General features: G+C 40.1%; 2 protein-coding genes across 4 annotated transcripts in view; one reads left to right on the top strand and one right to left on the bottom strand.

The window, feature by feature from the left end:
* The first annotated feature begins 712 nt into the window (after positions 1-712).
* On the top strand, positions 713-5060 carry serp2 (stress-associated endoplasmic reticulum protein family member 2). The gene is made up of 3 exons (XM_072444065.1): positions 713-909; positions 3743-3815; positions 4856-5060. The coding sequence occupies exons 1-3, from the start codon at positions 826-828 to the stop codon at positions 4894-4896; spliced, it is 198 nt and encodes a 65-aa protein (XP_072300166.1). The 5' UTR covers positions 713-825; the 3' UTR covers positions 4897-5060.
* Positions 5061-8027: 2967 nt separating this feature from the next.
* Positions 8028-19417, bottom strand: part of tsc22d1 (TSC22 domain family, member 1) — a 34196-nt gene continuing 22806 nt past the window's right edge. For 2 of the 3 annotated variants that reach the window (XM_072445138.1, XM_072445140.1), the window contains exons 2-3: positions 10954-11005; positions 8028-9569 (exon numbers count right to left, since the gene is read on the bottom strand). In XM_072445138.1, coding sequence (XP_072301239.1) covers positions 9306-9569; positions 10954-11005 — 316 coding nt within the window. In that variant the 3' untranslated portion in view covers positions 8028-9305. Of the gene's footprint in view, positions 9570-10953; positions 11006-11362; positions 11636-19417 lie in introns of those variants that run through there. The other variant, XM_072445139.1, reaches the window with a different exon arrangement.

Below are 19417 nucleotides of genomic sequence, written 5' to 3'. Positions count from 1 at the left end.
CGGGCTTCGCCCGTTTACAACGGTAATGTTCCATTTTCCTACTACCAATTAGTATGCACGGGGCGTGCATGAGTGAAGGAGTGCGTTAGTGAGTGTTTGGAAGTGGGCGAGCGCTTTGCGCTCGATTTCGTGCGCACTACGTGCGTGCCGTGCTTCGCACGGCCTTACGAGATTAATAGGCCTCTCGCCAGCTTGTGGCGCTCGGGCCTAATAATAATAATAATAATAATAATAACCGCGACACCGAAAGGGAACAAGCGGTATAAAATGGATGGATGGATAATAACAATAATAATAATGATAATGATAATCATAATAATATCTATTAATATCAGTTCATATACAGTAAACACACTTATACTTTGGCACAGACAAGCCTATTACCAGGTTGAGTCCTAGCTTAATACTTTTCTTTACAGCCTGCTAGTTTTCCTAGTTAAATATAATCTTCATTCCTCTTAAGACCTAATTAAACCTGTTGTTAAACCGAGTGGAGTGATGTTACGGAGGCGTTGACAAAAGCACTTCTGGTTTCTACTCTACACCGTAAAAAATAGAAATACGAATTTTATAATAGGAGGAAATAATTGTATATTGCAAACTAATACGTGTTACTTGTTATCATATCAAACAGTGTACTGGTTAAATTTCATAGAAAAAAACAAGTTTATCAGCAGCTTTTGAACAATCACTTCCGCTATGGTCGTTGCTAAGCACGAGCCACTTGACGCCGCTCCCTGACGCCAGCCTCCAGCTTTGAGAGGAGAACAGTCAAATAAACCACAGTGATTTGTTTCTCCAGGGCGTCCAGCTTCATTTCGGAAGATGGTGGCAAAACAGAGGATCCGCATGGCCAACGAGAAACACAGCAAGAACATCACGCAAAGAGGAAACGTAGCCAAGACGCTGGTGAGTGGGGATGAAGTCAGCGTGACATTAGCCCACATAGGTGACGTCCACACCGGCAGGACCTGTGCTGATGCTGATGCTGCTGCTGAGGATGAGGATGAGGATGAGGAGGATGAGGATGGTGGTGATGGTGATGGGGCTAAACGCGCCGCTTCTCCGTGAATACGTCTCGTTTATCATATGATTCAGGGTGTTTATTAGACACGAGGGTTGTGTTTGTGCTAAAAATAGGCAAGATGCGCTGCTGTGTGAGAAGATCCCTGCTCCTCCCTCTGCAGGAGACAGTGCAACTTTACAGATGCTGAGGAGACTGGAGGGTTATAACCTTTACAGATGTGTGCTGCTAAATGGTCATCAGGATTATGGGTGCTTGGAATAAGACTGAAAATTAAAAGGGATTTATCTAATGTATGTAATAATGACTTTCATGAGGTTTAAGTCATGTTATAACAGTGTTCTCTCATCATTAACTTACTCCGAGTTGTATTTCGATTGATTCATGCATGTGTTGTCCTGCATTTGAGTTTTGAGCGCTCTCGGAAAATTCCTGTTTTCACCCGCCCCCTATCTCCACCCACTCCTCTGTACTTACTGCGATTATTTTATAAGAAAGAAAAAGGAAATGCAAACTCCGGGTGATATACGTAACATAAATATAAACATGTAAATGCAATAAAATGTCCTTAACTTTCCAGATCTTGTAGGAGAATGGTCATGGTGGTATAGTTTGTGTAGTATTATAGCTAAATAGTATTAGTATTATAGCGAAATACAGTTTCTTAGTACTTTTTGGTATAAAAATGTGCAGGATTAGGCCATTATGATTAGTTTTGAGAGAAGGACTGCAGCTAACGATCATTTTGCCAGTCGATTACTGTGTTGTTAAGCATGCAAAAGTCAAATGATATGATGAATGATAATGAAACCGATGAAGCTGAACCGATCCTGGTAGAGAACATGGACTAAAGAGTGTTTTGCTTGTCCTGGAGCAGAGAAGGGAGGATGGTGTTGAATGCAGAGCTGAAGTCCACAATCAGGATCCTGGCGTAGGTTCCCGGGGAGTCAACATTAATAGATCGATGTGTTTGGTTCACCGAGAAGAAGCAGCCCTAATTTACAGGCACGTTTCAACATATTTCTGATGAACGAACGCCATAAGATCGTCTGAATATCGTCATCGGCATAATCCAAACAGACATCGCCCTCCGCTGTGTCTCCATCTGACAGAGTGACATCATCTTTATTCAATGACCTGTAAACAGACTTGTGTGGGTAGTGCAACGTGACAGCCCTGTGCCCTCGTTTGGATTGTGTGGGAACAGTCATTTCTCAACAGAATTACACATGTATCTAGTTCTCAAAAGCAGCTGGGCCCCACGTCATTTCTCTTATTTCACATTCTCGAGAAAATTGCTTAGGTGTTTAGAACAGTTCAGTGACGTCCCACTCCTGCTTTGGACCAGGTAAATCACAAAGAATACGATGTGTTTAATGCTGATAGAATAACACAACGTTAGGACATCTTCTGTGCCCGTCACAACGTTCGTCATGAGCTCATCTGAACAAGAGTCCACCCAAAATCTGTCCAAATCTTTCACTCATTTGTAGATCTCTCTGTGGTTTGTTATTCATCTGTGTGACCCTAAACCAGCAGCAGAGGCGCAATGTGATATGTTCTATATGTTCTATATGTTTGTGGACTTGAAACTCAATTGTCTGCACGTTGAGCCCATCAGGAATAACTTGCCGTTTTTGTCAAGCTTTTTAGAGATTTATAATAATGATAATAACGACTTGCAAGCAACAAATCAAGCTCGTTTTATGAATGCAATCTAAAATGGACAAAAGCGGAGCAAAACAGAATAATAATAACTGCCTCTTTATTTGTAAAAAAAAAAAAAAAGGCAGATTAAAAACTCATGATTCACTCCCAAATCTTCAAGTTGCTCATTCCATGTTTTCTCCTTTTGGCTGTTGTTTCCACTAAATCCTCATAATCCAAACGAAAAAAAGGAGTCAACTAAGACACCATCGACCGATTAATCGATTAAATGACTAAAGGACTACAGACAGCCCCATACAGTATAACAACAACGAGCAAATAAAGGAAATACATTCAAATAGCAAAACAATAAAAGAGAGTTGAAAGAGTCGACAGCTCTTAGTTTCTCAGTCTTGTTAGATTTAATACAAATTTGCAAAACTTTTAATGAACCTATTACTGCTTCTACCTTTACGCTCGTAGGGATGTCAATGATGATCAGAGGTTATTGTTAATTATAATTGTGATTATTCAAGTCACAATATATCATAAGAATCAACAATAATAACTGTGATAATTTAAGAGGCAAAATTTTGTGTTTATTTTATACAATCTAAAGCCCCATAATAGACCTAAAAGTAAAGAGCTTTTGATTTTGAGCATTTAGAAAGTTACATTTAGTGAAGCCGGTCACAAACTTGAGGAACAGTAACATGTCAGACCACGAGAACAGAAGAAAATTAAACATTTCACTGTTGTTTAGTCACAATCTCAATAATCGTTAAATAATCGTTAAATCGTAACGGTTTCGTTCACAATAATCTCAACACTAAAACTTTCCTTCTTCTTTTTGCACAATGTGACCCAGATGAAGCTCCAGAGTTGCAGCTGTTATTCTCAGACAAAATGAGTCGTTCGTTGCATGTTTTGGAGGGCGTGCGGTTCAAAAAGCTCGATCGTGACACGCTTGTTTTCGCAGAGACCAGAGAAACGCCGCACAGACTAAACACTGCGGCGCTGGCTAAACCCTGGGCTAAATGAAATGCATTCTGTATGTGTTGTGTTCCCCAGAGGCCGCAGGAGGAGAAGTATCCCGTCGGGCCCTGGCTCCTCGCCCTCTTTGTCTTTGTCGTGTGCGGCTCAGGTAAACCGTGCACTGGAGTTCTTCTTCTCGATTGCAACAAGAGATTTCACTGGAACCAGAACCAGAAGTATTAGTGCGTTTGTTTCAGACATGAACACATGTTTCACCTCCGGTAATCACAGACCTACAACAGACAGTAAACACGGCATCAGGAGAAGAACATATTGTGTCAAACAAATATTCAAAATGGCAGCTGAGAGTAAAGAAATCTCCCTGTTCCGTTGACAGGTGTTGGCCGCAGACGTGGCCCGAGGGAGGCAGACGTTTGCTTTGCACTAATGACAGACACAAATCATAAACAGGGCGTCGACTGTTGCTTTTACCTGCTTTAATCGGGAACAACCTGCTTTTACATTCCTGATCGGCTTCTGAAGACATTCTTTTATTGCACATGTGTTCAGTTTAGCTACACACAAAGAGAAATGTGTGCTTTTAGTTTAACTCTGAGTTTTATGAAACAAAACTGTAATAAGTAGTTCAAGAAGACGAAAGCAGTGTTCAAAAGTTCTGTTTTTGCATCGATCGAAATGAAAAGAGGAAATGAGGGCTCTTCCAGTGAAAGACTAAAACCAAGAATCAACATTTTATGGCAAAATTAATTAATTGAAAACAGAAATTACACTTTATTTTACCACTTTGCAGTTCACTTTCAAGTTCTGCCCATCAGCTTTAAATACAATGTGGGTTTCTGTTGAAAAGTGGAAAGAAAAAACAAGAAGGCCTGTCACAATAAAACATTTTGAAATGTATTTGTGCATTTGACACAAAGACCCGAAAGCATTTTATTATTTTATTAAACCTTTTTGAACCTTTATTTGAGTCGTAGATGTTAATTATAAAACCTTGAATCGCTTAAATGAAAAAGAACATTAAACTGCACCAAAATAAACACTGTTCCAGCTGTAATTTACTGAACAATAAGTGGATGTAGTGAGTCATTATTGCGACAGGCCTGTGCGTACAAGAGGAACACACAAAGACGACATAATAAACAACATAGTAATCATTTCTCTCCTTCTTTCTTACCTGTGTCTCGTCAGCCATATTCCAGATCATCCAGAGCATTCGTATGGGCATGTGATCGCCTCATGCCCCTCGCTCCTCGCTCCTCCTCGTCCTGCTCCCGAGGTCCAGAGAAACCCTTCAGGACCCTCCTCGGACACGCCAGACCCTCCGCCGCCCGCCACAGCGTTCTCAAGGGCCACCGGTGTTCAAGCGCAGATGGAGGGCAGGTCAAAGTGTTACGGGACAAAATGCTGCTCAGTCGCTTTTTTTACGGTCAATATATCTGTACAAAGCAGCCCCAAAGTAGTGTTTCCATCATACAAATGCTTCAATTTTGATACTAAGGGTTATACTTGATTCTCGATTGCAATACCACAATGCTAACTTTAAAATGCGCTTTATTCTTAGGTCAAAGTTTTAGACAACAAACTGACATTTTTAACACAGCGTAACCATACGTTCTTTTTTAAACCCCCTCGTCTTATACTAGTTCTGATAATGTCGTTCTAAAACTGTACGAGAAAGGCCCATTTCTGTCCTGTTCCTGTCATTTCTTTTGATCGATACTTGTTCAAAAGAGTATCTTGCTTTCGTATAGTTCAGTATCTGATTTTCGACACTTTTGCCAGCCTCAAAGTATTTTCTTTCAGCACAAATACAGCGCTTGAGTCAAAGTATTTTTCCATTATCGCTTCAAAATGTGTGGTGTTTTTCAATCGCACAGACTCGATTGTAGACAGTAGCCAAACTGTTGCGTGAAGCCACAAGATGAATGAGTTTTTGGGGCTGATATTGACCAAAACATATTAAGATTTTCCATTCAAAATCATCGTGCCTGGCCCCTAGAGAACCGTTGACCTTTGCCCTCCATCTAGGATTCTCACAGGATGGAAGACGATCTCCGCCTCTGGACCTCTCCCCGTGTGCGTGTGTGGTACTGACAGCTTTTCTATGGACAGTCGAAAAACCACGCGTGCCAGGAAAATCCATTCCTCACCCACTTTGGCGTGCGAGCGTCGTTTTATCGCGTGTTTGTTTGCGCGAGTGATTCGAGCGCCGAGATTCCTTCTGACAATGTGCCATATCAGTGGAAGTGTCTTTTTCAAATAAATATGAAGCGTTTACGGAGATGCCGGTTTCATGAGTTCATCGTGGCTTTAACGTACAGTGTCATTTGAAAGATATGACGTCAGGTAAGTTGTTCACGTGGTACTTTTGAATAACTACATCTTAATTACCCTTAATAAAGCATGAACAGAGATGTAATTCATAAGGAACAAATTGCTTATCAACTTAGTAACTACTTAATGTGTTAGTTAAGGTATTAATAAAGTAGTTTGTGAGCCTGGCTGAATCATTCTTAATACACTATTTGTTCATTATGATTAAGTCTTTGTTCATGGTTTGTTAAGGGTAATTAAAGTGTGGTTATTATAAAGTGTTACTGGCTATGTTAAAGTCCAAGTGTTTTTCTAATTATGACTCAGTTTGGTGGTGTAGAACCTGTGGTAAATATTCATCAGTTTTACATCAGTGAAGTTGCAGTTTGTGGAGAAATTTACACAAAATAAAACTGAATCCCTCTGTGATGTCATCAATGTGCGACGTGCCATTGAAAACGAGACGATTCACGCACAACCGATACACTTTTCTGACGATCATTCAACAAAATAAAGGCGTTTTATGGTATTATTGTTTGGTAAATCATAACTGTACCATAAGTGTAAGTTATATGGATGTTGACCCTTGTTTACAGTACGGTTGCTAGGTAACGGTTGTAGAATCACCTCTATTTGCTGCCCGTGTCCAACCAGGAAGTTCAAGTATAAACTGGGGATAAATAGGCTGAATGTTTCGTACACTCTTAAATAGGATCGTGTTCACTGTAGTCTAACCTGTCATATGCATTTTCAGACAAATAAATAGTATTAGTAATAGTATTAGTTTAAAAAAAAAAAGTATTCTAATTGACCCAAATTCACCCTACTCACAAAAAGTACTAGAACAGCTTAAAATGTAGGCTAATCCTCCAGCTGAGTAGACCAAGCTCCTAGCTCCAGATCTGGTGGGGGGTCCATAGCTGGGTCAAATACAGAGGACAAATCTGCCGTGTACCTTGTATTGGTAATCGTAGGGTCAAAGCGACTGAAGGGACACTGCAGTAACTGAACAGGAGAGTATCTGCAAAAGCTCGTCTTCAATAAACGTGTCTTTTTAAGCGTAAATGGCAAAACACCCAAGGCAACGGTTGATCCATTTACTCCATTTGAAACGTCACTTGCGTCTTTTGAGCACGATCTTTTCTAGGCACCTTTGAATATACTGTCGAATTGTACGGCAGTTACAAGCTTTTTCGCACAAAAGCTTGTAACTGCCGTACAAAATAATCGTGTGCAATACTGTCATATTCATACGCAATAATGTCATATTCATGTCCAATACTCATACGCAATGTCATATTCATGTCCAATACTCATACGCAATGTCATATTCATGTGCATATAACTGCTGTAAATAAGAATGTTCACTTTTGCCACGATTAGTATTATTTTGTTTTCTCTATTCCTTATTAAGAATGAGAGGTTTTGTCAATAAGAGTTTTTATATTAGTGTTTTTTTTTTTTTAAAGCTTCCTATAAGTTATCCGTTTTTACTTCTGTATCTACTTGCGTTGCAACATCAAAATTTCCTCATCTTATCTCATTTTAAAACGAGTGTTTTGAATCGATGAATCGGAATAATTGACTTGAATCAAACTAACACTAATCGTCTTTTTAATCATCGTACTCGTTATCTGCACTATTCTTCAGACCTGTCAAAAGACTTTTATAACAGACGACAGCATTGCTCAATCAAAATGTCACAAAATAAACATGAAAATAGCTGCGAAACCGATTCCGCACTCTTTGCAGATAATCTCGCCTTCAGTCACAGTATTTAGGTTAAAAATGTCAACGCAAATAAGAAAGGTGTGACTCGTCGACTAATGAAATAATTGTTAGTTGCCGTCTCTAAACAGCTGTGAGAATTATTATGGTATTATTTTGTCAGTGAACAGGGCTTCTAATTGATCTTATTTCATCCTAAAACATCACTTACTCCCATTTGATACTGGTCCATCCTAATGTTAACAAACGAGCAAACAAAACAAGGTGCACAGCTACGACAATTGCATCAGTGCAAAAAGGAGCAGACAGAGGTCGGGGCTAGTTCTTCTTGAAGCATGTTTATTCAAAGTTTAGAAGTGCAGCTGTCAAGTGTTTTTGTGGCTTGAACGTTACAGTTTCTTAGACCGGGTTTCGCAGACATGCACAGAACGTGAGCATACAACCGATACACGAAAAAGAGAAAAGAAAAAACATCCCTGTGGTTTGTATCTTTTTCAGCTACGTTTCATCCAGAATTACTTCACTGTCAAAAGAAAAACAAAACCCAAAAAAAAGGTGCATTACATGGGTAAAAGTGGAAAGGTTGCAGTCGTGAGATATGTCTACAGTTTAAATAACCTAGTCCTTTTTAGTTTCGACAGTCCTGAAGATTCAGCATTAAAAATAGACACAGATCGAGCCAGAAACGTGTTCTCGCTCCAATCTGTGTGACCTAAATATCTGTTGTAGTTCCTCCCCCTCCTCGCTATATTACAATGTACTTACACTGTACAGAAATATACATTATCCTTTTTCCGTCACTCCTTTCTGTAGAAATTCAACAGAAAATATGCAGCGTAAAGCCCCCGGGATCTCTCCCAACCCCGGCGGGTACATTTTCACGTGACATGCCACTTCGTTCGGGGTTGAGAAAAACGGCAACGATGAGCTTTTTGTCACAGGGCAAATGAGATTCGAAGTCAAATACTGAAAATATAGATCGTCATCTTCGTACGAAACCTCTTTTGTGTTCATCCCGCCGAACCAGACATCGTTTAAGTAACATCGTCAATGCTGCCAATATACCATCGTTTATCGCTTTTCCCCCTCATTCCAGATGAGGACTTGTGTCAGTATTACAATCATCTCTAACATATCACTCTCACAGGCCCTTTTTCCTCTTTTCTGTAACATTAGCCGAAAGAGTGATTGTATTTACATCATGGAGCAAGCTGTTAACCATTACAATCCTACACCTCCTCTACTTTCTCAGTCAAATCGATATGATATCCAGGCGCAGGCACAGTGATTTCTTAAGTTGTCGCTTGTGTTGGTGAGACATTCAAGCTGATATGTCCGTGTTGTTGGATTTTATAGTCTTGTTTTCTTTTGTTTGGCAAAACGTTTCTTTCATCGTCCTCAGGAATCACTCCCCCGTCGTTAATACAGCATTCGAGATGTTCGCCTCCGCTGCTGCCGGCCGCCTCCCGCTCCGAGATAAATATGTGCAAAAAACTTGTCTCAACAGCAAAACAAAAACTCATGCTGTCATAGGCAAGGTGCGGCTCGGCGTCCGAGCTAAAAAACAAAGCTACAGTCTGATGAGTCTGTGCCCGTGCTACGCAGAGGGGCCGGGGGAGTGCGAGGCGGGCTGCGGGAGGATGGGGGGGCCCGGCACTGCGGCAGAGGGAGGCGCGGGAGGGGGGGAGCCGGTCTGGACCTGCGCCTGGAACTGTGCCATCTGCTCCGGGCTGGCCAGGGTCTTGAGCAGCGTGTTCTCCTGCTCCAGCTGCGAGTTTCGCTCGATCAGCTCCTTTATCTGCTCCTTCAGCACCTCCACCTCCTCGCGCACGGCGTACATCAGGTGGCTCTTCACCAGGTCCTGCGAGAAATCACACACGGCAACACCTTAGATATTTTAACAAAAGAACAACGAACGGGCAAGAGTGTGACCCGCATGAGGCACAGCGCTGATACGACACAGGGCTCTGAAAAGTAGACACATTACTGCACAGTTCAGTGATCATCTTTATGATCATAATGAGATAAAGATGTAGCGCTCAGGACTGTGACATTATACTGTACTAGGGCAGCAACTAGTAGTCAATCTATATCAAACGATTATTTCTATTGTACGTTGAGACATTTGAGTGCATTATCAATCAAATAAGGTTATATAATAGAGAATATATGAGCCCTAAAAAGGTGGGTGAATGAGTGAATGAATTTTTTTTTGTTGCCTTTTTCTATTTGCACAGTTCAGTGTATCCATCTTTACAATGAGAAAAAGAGTTCACCCAGAGCGCTCGGATTGTGTTTTCAGGATCTCATAGGATTTTCAGTTGGCCTAATGGTAAACCAAATGAAGATAAGTTATCTGAAGTTTGGGAGCAGCGGGGGCCACACCTCACACGCCGTTTCCTGTCCCTGCCCTATTTATACCCTGCGTCCTCTCAATAATGTTCAACTCCCACGCTCACCTCTGTTCTACCATTTTGTTCCGTTTTTTAATGCATTATCTATTGTTGTTTAGCAAGATTGTACACAAACACAAGCAGCAAACATGAGACTTTGCACACAGGCACAACCATCGTTTTTTGGTGTCGTTTGGCTAGCACCAGTTAAAATTTGACACAGCCACACAGAAATGACTGAGCTCGGTACATTGTGGATTATTTGAGAATAACTTAAAAACAAATTTGGGACAATCAAGACATAAACTGACTTATTTTTATACAAATGTCTCACAATACTAGTCGTAATTATATATATAAAAGAGATTGACAATTCAAGCACGCCATTAGATGTTTAAAACTAATTCTAAGTGTCAGAAATGAGCATTAAAAGTATGTAGTGCTGTCCAAAAAGCGTGTTTTGCCTAAATCTGCAGTTTTCAGGAGTTGGTAAATGATTAAACAGAGGCAGATGGAGAATACGTCATAGTCCCACCCACAAACAAAATAATCAACCAATCAGAGCGCGGGATATTTTTAACAGCTGTGTTAGCTTTGAGTTTGCCTAGCAACAGCGCTAACAGAAACCAAACAAAACCGGCGGAGGAAACAAGATAAATTAGGCCAATTCAAATACAAAAAGAACGTTAGAAAGTCAAGAAGATCTATGTTTAGCTAGTTTAGTTTGAGCCACGGCGCTAGCTTTATTGTGTAAAATGTAATAATGGTTAACGGCTGAGAACTTCAACGAGCACTTTTTTTCATTTAGCTATTGTAAATAAATGAAAAGGTCAAACGGGTCAATAAACTCACCATCGCTTGTTCAATCTTGTTGTCGATGGCCACAACACTGGCTCCAGATGAACTGTAACAGAGAAAGACGTGACATAAGTTGACTTCTGCGGGGATCAGACAGACAAACGGGCTTTTCCTTTCGCTTAACGTGAGGTCGGAAAAAGTGACTCAGCCGCAGGAGGGGGGCAGGATCGAGGACATTTCTGGACATTTCTAGAAAGCGGGATTCTTTTGTGCGGGGTTTTGTGTGCGCGTGTGTGTGTGTGTGAAGCCAATGCGGTGCAGAGTCCACGAAGTGCTTCCACATTTAATCCCGTTTACGTTACAAACCGGGCGCTGCGTCCATAGACACCGCGTTACGACGCAGCGGACCTTATGTAATTACCGTCATTATTTATTTATCCATTTTTGTTCATTTTTTTTGTACCTGTTTTCGAGCGTGAGATGCGAGCCCTCGGCGCTCAGCAACGCCGACAAAAACGAAATGGAGTTGAAATGCCTCAGCCGGCAAACGCCTAGATCCATCGCCACGGAATAACACGCCGCGTTCATGCTGCTCATCTTCTTGTCTCGTTCGCCCGCAGCAGCAGCAAAAAGCAGCACCGTCGCTCAGAGTCGACCTCCACCGCGGCGGAAACGGCTCTGCTCCGCATCCAAACGAGCCCGCGTACGAATTTAAAAAATCTATATATATTTATAAATCTAAAAAAAAAAAAAAATCCACACACAAAAAAACACCCCGATGCACCGAGACCAGCGGCACAGAAAAGCCCACCAAGGTCAGCTCATGTCGGCGCGGCTCAGGACTGGAGGAGCGACGGGAGCAGCGCGCGTCATATAAGGCAGACGGCACAACCCGGATCCGGCGTTCTCATTGGCTCACGCCGGGCTCATTTGGGTAATTTATGCGGGGCACGCCTCCACCTGCGCCTCAGCTGACGCAGTTTTGAATAAATTATGCGAGGGCGCCGAGCAGGAGGTGGATGAAACCGGGGAGAACCGGATAGAAAAGGAAGGAGAAAAGAGCCGTAGCGCGGGGGGAAAACACGCAGAGGAAAGGCCGGGAAAACGTACGCGGCTACGGCAAAACTGTAAAGCCACATTGTACGGCGTGGCCAAAAGAAATGATACAATGTCCTAGAATAAAACTGATGATAATAATAATAATAGATCCATGATTAAAACGCGTTAAAGGCCGACAATGCACGCGATGAGAAACCCCCAACAAGGTACAAAGAGTCCTATTTTCTTGACAGGAGTTGGACAATTCAATTAACTAAAATAAACACATATTTTTAGATTCTAGATATGACATTAAACACACATGTACACGGGCAATGTGCAAGTGGTGAACGTTGCTTAAGGAATTAGTGAAAGCGATACATGAAGATGATTTGTACAAAGTGTTCCAAATACTCACGGTACAACTGTGTAGTAATGTGCTGACGTTAGAGCGCCCCCGTATGGACTACATGTGAATATCAACGCAACACAAATGGAATACAAGACAAACAAACAGATTTGTAAATGAATAACTCAATCATTAGCTCTGGCGTGTGTTTACAACCAGTGACAGGGGCCATTTAATTAGTGGATGCTTATAGTAACTGTTTTACAATGCATTTTAAAATAATTATTTCAAGCTTGATTTTTTTTCTTTGTATTCTTGTTACACTGGTTGTAAATTAGTGAGTATTCTTACTTTCCTAGTGTGACAGCTACAAACAGAAATGCTCTTTTTGGATCAATAGTTATCATATTCTGATTTTCTTGTTCATTTGTCGCCTTTGTCACATTATTTTGACCTTTTTGCTTATTTTTCTTTGTCCTGCGCAGGTGTGAACAGTCAGAAATAAATCAGGTTACGCACAGCAGATGCAACCGTTTACGTGACAATTCAATCATCTGAAAACTCCAGAAATCAGATAAGTCAGATTTTTTGGTGTGCGTGTAAACAAAGCCATTGTTTTTAATCCTCTCTGAACAATAAACGTATAAACAACCCACACCTATGGCTCACTGTATTATCATATAAACATAGAAATTATACATAGAATGATTGTCCGAAAAATTTACGACAAAGACAAAATAACTGACTAAAAATGATGAAAAAAAATAATATTCAAATATAGATTATATCTTCATAGTCCATCAGAAATATAGTAGAAATGAGCAGAAAGCATATGTGTAACTCTAGGTGGCCTAGACAACAAGGTGACTTTTCTACAAAGGTGACTTTAGCATATTCAGCAGCATTTTGACTGGACTTAACCCTTGGACAGACTCTTGGGGGCAGAGACAATGGACAGAGAGGGGCATTGAAGGACTTGTCCCAACATGACGTCTGAACTGAAGGAGACTGAAAGGAAAGTTGAACCAAGGGAAAGCCACAAAGAATTAAAAAAACAACCTACCAATTATGATTAGCAGTAAATTAATAAACGTTTTGGACATGGTTTAGTGTAGATTTACTGACTTTTGCTGCGTTCACGGTAATAATGAGCGATAGCATTGATTTTGGTTTCGATCTGATAAGTACTGTGATGAGTTATGCATTATGCATCGAAACGTCTCTGCAATAAACAGATTTAGTCTGGCGTTTAGAAGGTATAATTATCAGAAAATTAAATATTAGCGCAAATAAACAAAAATATAAACAATGTATTTTAAAAATGTATTAAAACACAGCATTTTTGGGAGAGATTAGTAGTGAATACTTTTACTTTTCAATGCAATTCAGTATTGATATGTTGTTTTTATTACATATATTTTTTGTATCAATTTGTCCATCACTAGTTCAGGTTAGTCCTGGTTTGACATCGGGTCCTGATGTATTCGTTTTTTGGTCCTGTTCTGGTCCCGTTTTGGTCCAAGTTTAGTCCCCATTTTGACGTTGTGAGTACATGTACTTTGTAAATGATGCTTCATAAAACAGTGAATGAAATTATTAAAGCAGAGCTAAAAACGTGTTGCTTGTTCAAACGTTTCCTTTACAGAAGCAGAACTGTGCAAAACTTAATTGCATATAAATAAACTGTTTTCCAATTTATTCACAGTTCAAGTTGTTGTCTGTAGTGGCCATTAAAAGGCAGAAGGCCAGAGTCCTTTTGTTATTCAAGTGGCTCATGTAAAAGAGGAAACACATTAAATTACTCAAGCCTATGTATGATCAATCTTTTCTTGTACTTAGTATACATTTGTGGTATTTGTACAGTAAGGTGGCAATATTTGTTATAGTAGTAACAAAATAGGGCTGCAACAAACAATCATTGGATTACATATGACCCATCAATATGATTTTGTAACTAAATTTGACCAAATTGAAGCTAAAGAAATGCCGCATCTTCTGGTCAGAATGCTAAAACCCCTTCTCATGGCATGTAAGGTTTAGAAAACGATTATTTTAAATCACTAAATTAGTAGAGGATTCTTTCAATATAAGTGATTAGTTGTGATTCAATTAAAAGTCCCTATGGAATGTGCTCCTGTTTTTCAAATTATAACTTGCGTGGGATAGCACCTGTGGTAAATATTTATCAGTTTAGTTAAGTTGCAGTTTGTGAAGAAATTGAAAAATAAGGTTTTGTAAAAGGGAATCCCTCTGTGATGTCATTAATATGCGACATGCCATTGAAATGAGACACAATTTACACATAACCGATAAACTTATGACAGTTCAAACAATCATTCAACAAAATAGGTGTTGTAGGGTATCATTGTTTGTATTGGGTCATTTACATGGGCTCTTTGGCTCTTGATTCAAGTATGGTTGCTAGGTAACAGTTATGGAATTACCTCTAGCTATGTCATATTTATTGCTAATGTCCAACCAGGAAGTACAATTATAAACTTTAAAAAAGTTGTCAAACTGGGAACAAATAGGCATGTTTGGTGCAATCTGGATAATTGTGTGCCGTCTAACCTGTCATATAGACTAACTCCAGCCTTACAGTACCAGTACTAGTAGTAGTAATATTGGTAATTTTACATCTTAATTTCCACAACTTTTAAAAAAGCGCTGCCCAATCAAAAGGTCAAAGAGCGTCCAAAACAACCAAAACCGCTTCGTCAACACCACGACAGGGGAGTGTCAGGACACACCTGAGAACTGCTCCTACACAGCACCTCCTCCCCAAAACACACACACACACACACACACACACACACACACACACACACACACACACACACACACACACACACACACACACACACACACACACACACACACACACACACACACACACACACACACACACACACACACACACACACACACACACACACACACACACACACACACACACACACACACACACACACACACACACACACACACACACACACACACCGTGACTAAGAAGTACAACATTCTGCCGCGCACACCCACTCACCTCCTGACAGTCTGAAACAAGCGCCAATACTAGGGATGCACCGATTGCAAAATTCTTGGCCGATACCGATTTCCAGTTTTTAAGGAGGTCTGACCTGCCAAACCCGGTTTTTCCGATACCGGAAAACGCCAAAACGCACCCTACGCGCCGCGCTCCACACCGAAAAAGCCGCCGCGGAAAACGTAGGTGGTGTTCGACGCATGCGGGTCAGTTTGATCGGCCGAAAACCGGAAATTACGACAGTGAGTGACTGGCCGGTCACCGATTGGGGCCGATTGAACATAAAACCGGCTTTTTTAATTGGCGGCCGATTGATCGGTGCATCTCTAGCCAATACTTCACAAAAACTAACCATTACACTTTTTCAACTTCATATTTTCTAGTATAGACCTCTTTATAAAAAATAAGCAACAAGTTTGAATTTCCAGTGTAGAGAATAGGTGTCAGTTTGCTTTTCTGTTACAATGGAGAAAAAACTGCTTTCTAGCCTCATAATAGTATTTGAACTTCACAGAATAATATTTTGGGGTAAAGCATGTCATATATCTGCAAATAAAATGAAAAACTATTGTGGGGTAAAATTATTTGTATAAAAAGTATTCGTCCCGTAAAAAACAAACACTTGGGAATTTGCCATGATCAAAAATGCAAATTGTCTGCCATAATCTTAAATAAACAATGTAAAGAACAATAGTAAAGCTCTTTAAACCAGACTCTGTTGTCACGCACACGTATCAGAGTGGTTTTCATTTGACCAAACCTTTTTGGTATTTTGTGATAGTCTTTCACGAATTTAGAATGCATTTGTTTGCAAACTGTAGTGACCTGCAGATGACCTCGGAATTATTACCTCAGAATGCAGGAGTAAGGTTGTACCATAGTACTGGAAATTCATGAGATCTCAGGAGCAGAGCCTTCACACATTAAATGTTGGGAAAAACCTTTTTAATTAACTCAGAAAAGCCATTTTCAGATTTTTTTCAGGTAAATTTACTGTACATATTGTTATTGTGTTCTGCATGTTCATTTAACAGTCTTGTGAACAATTTTACCTTTGTAACTATGTGGCCTAATGTTAATGCTAAACAATGGATTTTTTTCTCTGATCAGCTCTGACTCAGCAAGCGTGCTGATTGGTTGAACAATGGCTCCCCAATCCCCAACCCCCAGGGGTCAGTCAGAGAGAGAGAGGAGAGAAGACCAACTCAGTCCCATCAGGTCTTCAAGAAAAGAATGACCTCAACCTGAGAGATGAGAAAAAGGGCTCATCTCTGGCCTAGTGACGCTAAGATAACCCACGGAACAAAGAACATTCCACAGAGACACGCCCGTGGAAGCTAACTTTTCTCTCCCATAAGAATTCTTTTTGCAACTTTTCAAGACTACAACAAAACTTGGATCCAGGACAGTCTCTTCAGACCAGCCTCATCTGTGAATCAGTGCAACGGCCCTTTTTATGTGAGGAGCGCCTCAGAGTGAAGGAGAACACGGATCACTGAACCTGATCCAGTGCATCTTCAGCCTGACACTGTCCTGTCCCGGGTCCGGTCCAGCGTGTGGACCGAGCTTAAGCAGTCTCTCCCAATGAGACCCCTGAGTGACCCCTGAGTGACCCCTGAGTGACCCCTGAGTGACCCCTGAGTGACCCCTGAGTGACCCCTGAGTGACCCCTGGAGGTCACATGGACACAGCTCCCTGAACATGGACACACAGGTCCATCTGGATCAGATAGCTTCTTCTTGTTCTGGTCGTATGAATGCATTTCACAGGCTGGCTGATAAAAGCATAGAATTAACTCTAACATACAACTAGATGGATCTAGTACAATAAGTCAAGCGGCTCAATCTGTCATAAAACTATATTATTAACATATTTATCCGTTTAATTATTTGGTCAATAAATCTTCATAAACCTCATTGGTTTATTCATTCAAGAAAACGGGTCAATGTATTTTTTAATAAATTTAGATTATAGAATTATTAAATGTCTAATCAATGACTGGTGCCCCCAATGACTTAAATAAACATACCCACACTTATGCAGTAGGTCATGTTTGAAATCTTGATCAATTCTTTAATCAATATCAACTTTGAATGTAACCCTCTCTCATAAGTGGGAGTAAGTACTAGTAAGAAGCATAGTTTTTGTAAAAGTTTCCATTGTAATTAACAATTCAAAACAACAAATGGTTGAATTGTCAAATGTCCATACAATGGAAACTATAAACAAGAAACAACTAACCCTACAGTTTAGGGGAAATCTTCAAAAGAGCCTGTACATGATTTTCACCACAGTAACAATATAACGTAAAAGCAGCTTTTATGGTCAAAATGAGACCGCGGTGCACAGTCTAAAACTAATTATAGAGCACATTATTGTCGAAAAACAAGGAAGAGCGCTGTTAGCATGCTACGTCAAAACTTGCTGTGAATTATTAAGATGCTAGAAATGCTTTAGGAAAGTGAGGAAATAACTCATTTAAAACAAATCCTTTAGAACAAGATCCATTTTTTAAAGGACAATAAATCTCAGGTGCTGTGTTTTTAAAAAGGTACCAAATGCAGGATAGAGCAGCAGTAAGACGTATAAATCTGACAGAGTCAAAGACGATAAAGTCAGCAACCGAATGACACAAAAACACGAAGAACTTGAAGATGCACATACACGGAAAAGTCAGTGTTTGAGATTTCAATGTTTTGGAATACTATGGACAATTAGGCTCTTGATGTTTGGCAACACACATCAACCAGTGAGCTCAGAGTTTCCAGGAACACAGAATTAAGTGGAAGAATAAGCTCGGATACTGATGCAAAGTTAACTTGAACCACTACAAATAATCCTATGTTAACTCTGAAAGAAGCTATGCATTTTTAACTACAATGTAACACCTTCTAATCAATCTTTTAGAGAAAACCATGTTAAATTCTGATTGTCTACATATTTCTAAAACGAGTTTATGTGTCCAACTCTAATCAAGTAATCAAAGTGTATTAAATAAAAAAAGATTATGCAAGCATGAAGATTAGTTTGTCCAATCTTTAACACTTTCATAAAATGTTAACCTATTCTATCAGGCAATGTGTTCAATTACAAACTGCCCATTCCTATTTGAAAGTTTGAATGTTGCTCCTAAACCACAAGAGGAAAATGGGGACCAATGACATATTACAGAGGCCGGGGCTTTGCCAAAAAGGCTTTGGGGGCTCTCACATGTGTGTCCAAGGCTTTGGTGGAAAACTGCAAGTGTTTCAGGCAGCAGGTTCTGTTTGGAGGGTTTGAAAAGTCTCAGCTACATAGACCAGCTGAATACTTTCCGATTCATTAAATTTTAGTTCAGTAAAATCGGTGAAAAACCATAACGCAGCTATTAAGATGTATTATTTGCAAAGTCTACGTTGGAGCCATTCCAACTATCGATTGTATTTTAGTAAGTCAAACAAATATTTTCATTGTACATTTAGACATTTTAAATACATTTTCAACCAAATAAAAAAGGTAGAAATATGGTGAAGTCCATGCTGAAGTCTTCTGAATGGAGAATTGTGATAAAAATAAAGTAAAATTGATGAAAAGATTGTGTTTTAGTGTCCAAATAACCACTACGATGATTAAAATACGACAGATTATTTTCTATAACTCAGTAACTTTCACACTTTAAGTTATGTACATTGAGCCAATTTTACTCCTTTAGTCCAAACTTCTTCATACACTTCTTAATGATCCTTCTATTGATGTAAATAAAAACATTCCCTGATCCCTTTGTTGGCACGTTGATGAGATCGAGTCCAGGTACTTTGTACATTTTCTCGATGTCTTGGTGGTACATTGTCAATTTCCTCTCAGATCCCGTTATTTTGACAAGTGTGTAGTTTTTTTTTAACCCACTCTAAGACACACTAAGCCTTCTCTGAGCTCTTCCGGTCTCTTCTTTGACTGCAAGAGGATTTAACCAATTACCTGGACCCAAATAACCAGCATCAACAACAGCGGCGCTTCAGGAATAAAACTGTCCTTTGACGTGGGACGAATTTAGCGAGACAAAGAGCACACAGGCTTTGGCAGGGGCCGTGTCAGGTCTTACTTTTCAC

Source organism: Eucyclogobius newberryi, unplaced genomic scaffold, assembly GCF_026437365.1.
Source record: "Eucyclogobius newberryi isolate DKJ021-1_F unplaced genomic scaffold, fEucNew1.0.hap1 SCAF_14, whole genome shotgun sequence".
Lineage (NCBI taxonomy): Eukaryota > Metazoa > Chordata > Actinopteri > Gobiiformes > Gobiidae > Eucyclogobius > Eucyclogobius newberryi.
The sequence above is the reverse complement of the archived record's forward strand: the minus strand, read 5'-3'. Positions and strand labels throughout refer to the sequence as shown.